The sequence below is a fragment of the Kwoniella dendrophila genome, chromosome 9 (assembly GCF_036810415.1).
Source record: "Kwoniella dendrophila CBS 6074 chromosome 9, complete sequence".
NCBI classification, from domain to species: Eukaryota; Fungi; Basidiomycota; class Tremellomycetes; order Tremellales; family Cryptococcaceae; genus Kwoniella; species Kwoniella dendrophila.
In genome coordinates, this window is record NC_089484.1 from 576,605 (window position 1) to 586,632 (window position 10,028).

Genomic DNA, 10,028 nt, shown 5'->3' on the forward strand with positions numbered 1-10,028 from the left:
AGACCGTAATTTATTTTTGTTGAGCGAGAATTTCGATCCAATATCCATCTGGATCATAGATGAATGCGATGTGCTGTAATCGAACAAACAGAACGTCAGCTTGAATAAGTAACGGAGTTTTCCTATTCTGCCTCGTCTCCCTCACCCTCGTCATCGCCATGCACTCTCTACTATATGCCGTTCCTTATTATTCTCTTTTGAGGCTTTAGTGCTCCTAAGCAACCTTTGCCGCAAGACAATCTGGTATATCTTCATCGCTCCCACATGGCATCAATTGATAATGCAAATGGGATTTTGCTCTTCGCCATTCTCAACAGTTCAATCCAAGCTTAATCCCTCAACAAAGTCTTCCCCGCATCTATCGGCTGACTTTCGACCCCCGTTACACCTCTCACCTGAATCGAAGATCGGTTGTGTTATAATGATGATGGACTATCAATAACTTACTCTCATTTTACCTTCTTCAGGTCTTTTCTTAAATTTAACACCTAATTCATCAAATCTTTTCACAGCAGCTTCAAGGTTATCTACTGTAATTGCGATATGACCAAAACCTCTTCCTGGATCTTCATTACCTGATGCGTAACCTTTGAAACTTGAATCGGATTCTGCGCGCGAAAGAAACGATATCAGCAATTTTCTTCATGTACAGTTGTACATTCTATCATTCTGAAGGTTTGATCATGTATATTTTATAACTGCAAATTTACCTGTTCCCCAATTATGACATAATTCTAAAACACCTTCTCTGTTTAATTGAACAGCTGCTTTCTCTTCATCTGATGCATTGGCTTTATCACCAAATCCACCTGGGAAAGCGAGGCTAGATGAAACAAAGTTTATTAAGCTAAGATCATCGCATACTTGATGAATAGAAACTCACAAATAGTTGGTGAAATCACCTCCTGGTGATTCCTTGAATTTCTACCGGATTAGATCGATATATTAGTACTAATTCTGGTTCCGTTTTAATTACATCGCATGGCAATGCACAAAATAAACCTCTTCACCATAACAGTCGCATTCCTAACCAATTCTGCATAAACAACTTTATGTAAAAAAAGAAACAGTCTACTCACTTTCATACCTAAAACATTTTCATACCATGGAATAGAAACCTTAGGATCTTTGATCCTGAACATGGTATGATTGAATTTGTATGTAGCTGTGTTGGTAGCTGAAGATGACATTCTGATTATCTGTCTACTATTGTTAATTAGATTCCTGGTCAAAGTTTGCTTTATAGGGTGTATCATTTGTAGAAAGATATAAGATCGAGTAGAGAGGACTGTGATTTGTGGTGTGCTGTATATTTAGAACTTGATATTTATGGTATTTTCCAGCATCAACTGACAATTCGGCAAATGACGTCTAAGCCAACTTACTTTAAAGCTGAAGTGGAGGTATGAGCACGTGGTTTGATAAGGGTCCGGAATGTCCGGAAAATACTAATATAATACCATAATTACGCTAAACCGGCTAAAAGCGTGTGTAACAAGCCGAAAGGAGGTGGTTTTAGTTGTTGTTGCACAAGGTCATCCCATCATCATCTACGTTGTTGTTCAGAATACATGAAATGTGATTTGTATCATGTATTTGCTGAGGGAACAAGTATAATGTGAAGATACTACGAACTTTTGAATTTGTTTCGTTACAGCTTCAGCAGAATCACTCTTTCTTATATATATATATATATATATATATATATATATATACATACTATTTACCGCTACCTACTATCACAACGAAACGAGCTATATTAGATCTCGCACAAACACACAGTTTCAGCTTAAAATCAATCAACCTTCAACCCTCCTTTGTGATTCTTTTCCCTCGATATTGGCCTACTAGGTAAAATCAGTGTATATAGTCAAGATGTCCAATAGCCAAGAAGTGAAAGTAAGTCATCCGTTCATCTTCACTATTCATCACTTCCCCGATATGTCTTACATTGGAGGATTGCGATCAATTCAAAGGAATTTAGTTGGGCAACTAAGAAGTTTCTCGACCACTAAATCCAACATGACATATAAATACAAATTGCAGCAAAGTACTGATGTTGATGCGTTTACCACTGTCTCTCAGTCAGCTAAATCGCAACCTAAATCTGCCCAAGGCGGCGTGGCCATAGGAACTGCAAGAGGGGGACCAAGTAATTCAGATCAGCTCAAAGAGATCAGGAAATCAGCTTTAGAAGGTGTCAAAAAACGTTCTGAAGATACTAAGAGTACAAATAGAGTAAAAGGGAAAGTTGGAATTATCACGGGTGTAGGACCGGAAACTGGTATCGGAGTGAGTTTATACTGTATACTTCCTTTTCTTACGGTAGATAAATTGTGCTGAAAACCCCTGTATATGTGCTTAGACTGCCGCTGCTAAACTTTTTGCTAGAGAAGGTAAGCATATCATTCCTCATCATTCTGCAAACTCCATGCTCACCCTACTTTGTCTGTTATAGGTGCAAAACATATCTACTTGGTAGATTATGATGATACCTCTCTACCGCCTTTGAAGAAATGGTTAGAAAGTACTTACTCATCTACCAAAGTATGTTAATGTTCCATCATCTCGATAAAGCTTCCTTACAGCTACAGCTGATCTTTCAAATCTGTTATGATAGGTCACCATGTTAAAGGCAGATGCAGCTTCCTCGTCATCCATCTCAAACTTGGTTAAACAAGTCATCAAAGAGAATGGTCATTTAGATTTCTTCTTCGCTAATGCTGGAATTTCACAACTTCGTCCAAGGAATACAAGTCCAGATGTTAATAAAGCTTTAGGTGATTTGAAAGCTTTGATCAGACCTGTTGGTGAAATTGAGGAGACAGAATTCTCAGAAATTATGAGAATTAATGCGCTTGGGTGAGTATCGAAAATTCAATACTAGTCAAGGAATTAATTTCAAGCTGATATTGAGTTACTGGTACAAAGAGTATTTGTAGCTATCAAATATGCTTCGGAAGCCATGAAGATCACTTCCCCCGAAAATGGTAAAACTGTACCAGGCGGAAGTATCATATTAACTGCATCAAGTAAGTTGAATCGTGTCATATCATATATAAGATCCTTTGTATCTCCATTAGTTTCTAATTGATTGACTTTGTTCGATATATAGTTGCTGGATTAAAGGCAAATGCAGGACCCATCCCTTACTCAGCTTCCAAGGCCGCTGTCGTATCAATGGCTCAAACTGCCGCATACGATCTTGCAGGATATAATATCAGAGTCAATGCCCTTTGTCCTGGCTTGATCGAGGTAAATTTTGATATCCTTCCACGTTGTGATGTCAACCGTGCTCATTCATAGCTGATATGATAATTCCGCATCTTCCAGACCGATATGACAAAAGGATTGTTCACGCTTGCACAAGTCGCGGGTAAATCAGACAAGATGGGCTTACTAAACCCTGCTCATAGACAAGGTAAAGGCTCTGGTAAGTCATTCAATGCATCCTATAGACTAGAAGAGTTGTCACTGACCAGTGTTACTCTTGTAGAGGTAGCTCAGGTCGCTTTATTTTTAGCGTCTGGTGAGTGATTGATCCGCGTTCATACAATAGCTTGTTCGTATCCGGGTCGAAAGTGTAAGCTAATTTAAGTCAATTTTTAACAATCAACAGATGACTCATCTTACGTCAATGGTCAAGCTATTCCTATCGATGGTGGCCTATCATCAGGTGTACCCTATGCCAAGATGTAACGGTAGATAAATTTTGTATATTTCATGTAGATGTCATTGCCCTGGCTGTATATCCCAAGCGTAGGAATGTGCACATTATTTTTGTATGAGCTGAAAAGTTATACCGCTGTATGTTTGGGATGCATGTGCTTTGCTAGGTTCCCAATCTGCGAGGTGACCCACTTTGGGTAGGCCCTATCGTTTCTGTTTCATAATTAGTTACCATAGATGGAGAAAAGGGGATGTCATATGAGCGATTTGTTTGGTTCCGTTTTGGCAATGACTCACGTGGCAGCTCAGGCACAGTGAGAGGGGGCAGTGAGGTGAATTTCCGGTTGGTTTATTGGTTTGTTATTGTTTATCTTTGATTGATGTAACCTTAAGCATAATCCAACACACATGTCTACTTTTGTTTAATCTCAATACTGCTGATCCAATTTTTGGTGACATTCCTTCATAAATCATTTTCGAATCTGATGAGCGATTTTACGATTTTGAAATAATAAAAAAGGATTCAAATTAACTTTTAAATGCGGGAAGGCTGATTACAATAGGAAAGAAAAACCACTCGAAACATCAAGGAATTTTGAAAATAAATCGTGTTAATTTGTTAATTTGGGCAAAAATGGTGTTATTTTCGGTGTAATTCAGACTATACACGTGGAAATAGGCTCAGCGCAGACAATACCCCTATTATCTGTACGTTATGGCGAATTGATTCAGTAGATACGCTCAAGAGGAATTCAGTAATCTATTTGTCAAATCAAGTTATACAGCATATTGCAAAATCAATGCCAATCAGCCTTCTGAAAGATTTGACAATCCCAATTTCAACTGAAGGTAGTAAATGAAAAGAGCGATTTTATTCTGGTTGGTTGGTGATTAGATTTTTAGGCTATCCAGACTAATTTATCTAGTTTTACGATCGAAAAGGAATATTTTACTATTGTAAGGACAACTTCGAAAAAATTACTCCCATGCGGTATGAGAAATAGCTCAAGACAACATACAATGTCTGAGGCTTTCACTACTCGATATCAACGTTTTCATTTCATGTGGCCTTGTCCTTTTAGGTGAATTATCGTACCGTCAAAATGGCGTAGTAAAGCAGAATCAACCCTTTTGAAAGAGCTATTGTCTATTTTTATCCAAAAATCGCTCATAATCAAGTGAAAATATCCAATCAAGATAATAGATTTGAATGATGGCTCATCAGCTTTCATTAGCTTACATCCATCGCTTCGCACTGATATTGGTATACTATTTAGCGATTTCAAAGCGCTATTGCTACTTTCCAAAAAATGTATATAAAGAGACTAGCTCAACGCGTTAATCCTACTAACACCTTCTCTCATCAATTCTTTTGTTCTACATCTCTTCCACTCGACTAACTAATCAACTCGCAAGCTAGATTTTCTACTTGTCAACCATATACCTTATTTAACATGATTGAGGATATTGAACGTGACGGGATGATAGATCTCAAATCTATTGATTCTCATTCTACTTCACAGCAACATGTTCCCCAAACTTTACTTAAAAGTATTACTATCAGAGACGCTGCTCCTGATAATAACGCTTTAGGTCTTGAAAGAATGAGAAGAGCTACTCATTCAAGAAGGGATAGTGCAAGTCGGATGGTTGGAGAATTCAGGTATGTCTGTTATATTCACTGCACCGAGACAATTTCGTATATGAACGCTGAGCTAAGTGCTGTCTACGTATATATAGAACTCTATCGATTGATGTCACAGATACACAACGACAAAGATCTGCACCACTTACATCCTCAAAAACCGCTGGTACAGTTAAAGATATTGCAGAATTAGAATGGCATAAATATTCAGTCGATGAAGTTCTTCAAAGACTAAGTGTAAATCGCAAAGTGGGTTTGGAAGATGAACAAGTGAAGAGAAAATTAGGTCAATATGGTTCAAATGAAGTCATTCCTCCTAAACCTAATTTGTTCCTCAAGTGAGTTTCCATGTATCAATCATCCCATCTAAAGGATTAATCACAGTAACTGATGGGATCCGATTTTAGATGGCTTAATTACGTTCTTGGTGGATTTGGTACCCTTTTATTACTAGCCTCTATCTTATGTTTCATCGCGTGGTAAATCATCTTTGTTATTCAAAATAAAGCATATCTCCGCAAACAAAAGGAAATACAGCTTACACCAAACATAAATAGGAAACCACTCGGAGAACCAAACCCTTCTGCAGCCAATCTTGCTTTAGCGGTAGTTTTACTTCTTGTTATTGCGATCCAAACTGTTTTCGTGAGTAAACAAACAAGGTTTTCAATAGGTTTACCAAGTTTCGCTAAATTTGATCAATTTCCATCATACGATCATTTCTCTACAGAATGCTTGGCAAGGTAAGTGAGAACGATAGGATGGTTCAAATTGCCTTGTTATACATAACATAGCTAATCCTCCGATTCGATTCTTCAGACTTTTCAACTGGAAAAGTTATGGCATCAATCACTGGGCTATTACCATCTGCTGTATTGGTTCTCCGAAATTCCATACAATCACAACTACCCGCTAAAGCACTTGTACCTGGCGATATCATCTATGTTTCATTGGGTAACAAATTACCTGCAGATATTAGATTTATTGACGTTTCATCTGACTTGAAAATGGATAGAAGTGTTTTGACCGGTGAATCAGAACCCATTCAAGCTGCAGTTGTTATGACAGATGAGAATATGCTGGAAACCAAGAACATCGGATTACAAGGTACTTTGTGTGTTAGTGGTTCAGGTATGGGTAAGTGATTTGCTCTGCGTATAGTCGAACGACAGAATTATTAACGGTTAAAACGCTAATGTGTTCCACTTTCTCGTTTTTTTTAGGTGTTGTTATTCAAACAGGAAATCTTACTGTATTCGGACGAATTGCTAAACTTTCTTCAACTGGAGCACCCTCTTTGACTACACTCCAAAGAGAAATACTTAGATTTGTCATTATTATTGTTTGTTGTGCTATAACAATAGCTTTAGCAGTTATAATAGCTTGGGGAGCATGGTTAAATAAAAAACATAAAGGTTTTATTACTGTACCAACATTAATTGTTGATATAGTATCAGTTTGTGTAGCATTTATACCTGAAGGTTTACCTGCAAGTGTAACAATATCTTTGGCTGTAATTGCAAATACATTAACTAAAAATAAAGTTTTATGTAAATCTTTAATGACTGTAGAAACTTTAGGTTCAGTAAATGTTTTATGTTCAGATAAAACTGGTACTTTAACAGAAAATAAAATGACTGTAACAAATTTATCAATTTTGGATCAAGAATTAGATTTGACTCAAGCTAGAGATAAAATTGTATCAGGTAAAGATAATGGCAAAAATATAGCTCAAATGGCTGCTATCATGGGTGTTTGTAATGCAGCAAGTTTCGATGAATCAACTCTGGATCAACCTGTAGCGTTGAGATTAGTGAATGGTGATGCTACTGGTAAGTCGTTTCTATATTGGAAGATCTAGCATATTCAGACACTAAAGAGGAAAACATATATCGCAGATTCTGCTATTCTACGAGGCGCTGAAACCTTAAGATCGGTCAAAGAATCCCTCGAAGAATGGGCAGAAGTGTTCAAAGTCAATTTCAACTCAAAAACCAAATACATGCTCAAAGTAAGTAAAGCTACCATTGAGGTATATATATATATACAGAAGTAGGCTGACAACATTACAATCTCCAGCTATGTCGAAGATCATCTGCCAAAACACCTTTATTCCCAGCACCATGCGATACATACAACGATTTTGGACCTGAGGATCTTATGCTTATGTGTAAAGGTGCTCCTGACGTGCTACTCAAACGATGCACCTTCATTAATGATCCATCTGGTGGACCTGCTTTACCATTGACCGATGAAACTATGGCAAGATTGACAGCTGTTCAAGAAAAATGGTCTTCAAAAGGTCAACGTGTACTTTTACTTGCCAAACGGGTCATTCCACGGTCTTCAATTCCCAAAGAATACTCTTTTGATCAACCTGAATTTTCCGATTTTGTCAACACCGAATTAAATCAACAACTTACTGTAATTGGTTTAGTAGGTTTGGTTGATCCACCAAGACAAGAAATACCAGAAACAGTCAAAATAATGAGAGGTGCAGGTATAAGGTTTTTTATGGTTACAGGTGATTTTCAAGGAACAGCAGCAGCAATTGCTGAACAATGTGGTATTATAACCTCTTCAAAAATCCATTATGCTAAAGATTTACCTAGAGATTTACCTTTAGACCAAATACAACAATATGTTATCGAAAATGTTAACGATAGAAAACCTGCACTGGTTTTAAATGGTAATGATTTAATGGAAATGACAGAATCTCAATGGGAACAAGCATGTCAATATTTAGAAATCGTCTTTTCGAGAACAACACCTGAACAAAAATTAAGAATTGTTAAAGAATTTCAGAAAAGAGGTAATATTGTCGGTATGACAGGTGATGGTGTAAATGATGCTCCATCTTTAAAAGCTGCAAATGTTGGTATCGCAATGGGTGGCGGTTCAGATGTAGCTATGGAAGCTGCAGATCTTGTTTTATTAGAATCTTTTTCTTCTATAGTTGTAGCTGTAGAATATGGTAGATTGGTATTCGATAATTTGAGAAAGGTGAGTTATCTTTACGGGGTATCTAATCCGGCTTTACCCAACAAGACATTCACCAAAAACCTGGTTTTAATGCTAACGACGTATCATATCTTATTATTTTATCAATAACATAGACATGTTTATATTTATTACCTGCAGGATCATTCTCAGAATTAATGCCAATTCTACTAAATGTTTTTTTAGGATTACCACAAATTTTATCAAGTTTACAAATGATTATAATTTGTGTCGTGACAGATGTTTTACCTGCAATTTCAATGTGTTTTGAAAAACCTGAAGCTGGTTTATTAACTAGACCACCAAGGAATACGAAAAAGGATAAATTAATAAATTGGAAATTTTTATTACAAGCTTATGGTTTTTTAGGTTTATTAGAAAGTTTATGTGCAATGTCAATGTCTTTTTGGTGGTTGGATAAACAAGGTTTTAAATTTAAAGATCTGTAAGTACTGTATACATCATTTCTCTATAACCCTCTGTCGATTGCAATCGGAGATGAAGGAGTGATTCTTATATGTTGGTTTTGTCACATTCAGCGTATTGGCTTATGGTGGTCTACCTCCTCAATACAATCAAGATGCCTACAACGAAGCTGTGAACAAAGCTCAATCGATGTAAGTTAGACTGGAAAGACAACTATTTTGACGAGATAAATCGCATATCGCTGACGCCCCTTCCATCGTGACATATATAGTTACTTCTTCACCCTTGTCGGTATGCAATTCGGTAACTTACTCTCAACCAGAACAAGAAGATTAAGTATTTTCCAACATAACCCATTCAAATGGTCAGATGAATCGAAAAGAAATTATTGGATTATACCTTCAATGATAGCTTCTTTAGTTTTCCTATTTTTCTTCAGTTATGTTCCCTTCTTCCAGCATACTTTCTTAACTAGAGTGAGTATTGTACAGTACATTTGTACACGTCATAACCAATAAGATTTTAGCTGATATAACTGTACATGTTATAGGGAGTTCCTGTTCAACATATCTTCATACCATTTACGTTTGCAATTGGTTTATTATCATTAGATGAAACTAGGAAATTCTTCATTAGACGATATCCTAAAGGTTTCCTTACCAAGATTGCTTGGTAGGCTCGATAGAACAGTTATCTCGCAAAATTATAATTACCATATAACCCGATCGACTGGAATATCCAAGTTATACCTCAATCGAAGTGACTTAGACCAGAATTATAATTTATATATAGAGTGTATCTCTTTTTTATGGGTCACCAAACTCTATGCATTCTCGTCGGGAAATAACGGCTCGCAAACAATACTTTGTCTGCCGAAACAATCAATAACAATCGAAAGATAGGATCTTATGGAAAATGTCCTATATATACCCTATCATGTCTCTCCAGATCTCCTTAGTCAATATACATTGATAATTCCGATTTGAATAATTTCCTATCTGCTTACTCATATAAAGTGCCCTTCACTATATCCGCCTTACAGACGTTTAAAGTGATTATCAAATATCAAGTCCCCTTCGAAGATCCGTATGAATATCGAGGAGTGTTCAAAACGCGCTATTTGGACTCCGATAAAAGTACGCTAGTGAGAACTTTATTCGTCACTCCGAAAGGTGTTCGGGAACGATTGCATGAGTGGCTTAAGGATAGTTTTATCACGCAATTCACATTGACTTCTTCTATCGCTGTAATCTTGAACAGGTGTGTAAATTGTAGTATCAATCGAGAA

General features: G+C 36.8%; 3 protein-coding genes across 3 annotated transcripts; 2 read left to right on the forward strand and 1 right to left on the reverse strand.

Moving 5' to 3' along the window:
* Positions 1-10: 10 nt before the first annotated feature.
* L201_006628 (lactoylglutathione lyase) lies at positions 11-1,190 on the reverse strand (the record flags this gene model as incomplete). The annotated part of the gene is made up of 5 exons (XM_066222347.1): positions 11-73; positions 448-608; positions 711-823; positions 884-924; positions 1,080-1,190. The coding sequence occupies 5 exons, from the start codon at positions 1,188-1,190 to the stop codon at positions 11-13; spliced, it is 489 nt and encodes a 162-aa protein (XP_066078444.1).
* Positions 1,191-2,022: 832 nt separating this feature from the next.
* L201_006629 (uncharacterized protein) lies at positions 2,023-3,699 on the forward strand (the record flags this gene model as incomplete). The annotated part of the gene is made up of 9 exons (XM_066222348.1): positions 2,023-2,292; positions 2,366-2,396; positions 2,459-2,547; positions 2,621-2,862; positions 2,932-3,032; positions 3,116-3,255; positions 3,334-3,433; positions 3,497-3,529; positions 3,620-3,699. The coding sequence occupies 9 exons, from the start codon at positions 2,023-2,025 to the stop codon at positions 3,697-3,699; spliced, it is 1,086 nt and encodes a 361-aa protein (XP_066078445.1).
* Positions 3,700-5,123: 1,424 nt separating this feature from the next.
* On the forward strand, positions 5,124-9,416 carry L201_006630 (uncharacterized protein; the record flags this gene model as incomplete). The annotated part of the gene is made up of 13 exons (XM_066222349.1): positions 5,124-5,332; positions 5,410-5,652; positions 5,722-5,793; positions 5,872-5,959; positions 6,045-6,057; positions 6,134-6,451; positions 6,538-7,146; positions 7,213-7,325; positions 7,394-8,317; positions 8,431-8,759; positions 8,854-8,931; positions 9,012-9,216; positions 9,291-9,416. The coding sequence occupies 13 exons, from the start codon at positions 5,124-5,126 to the stop codon at positions 9,414-9,416; spliced, it is 3,327 nt and encodes a 1,108-aa protein (XP_066078446.1).
* Between the last annotated feature and the right edge of the window lie 612 nt (positions 9,417-10,028).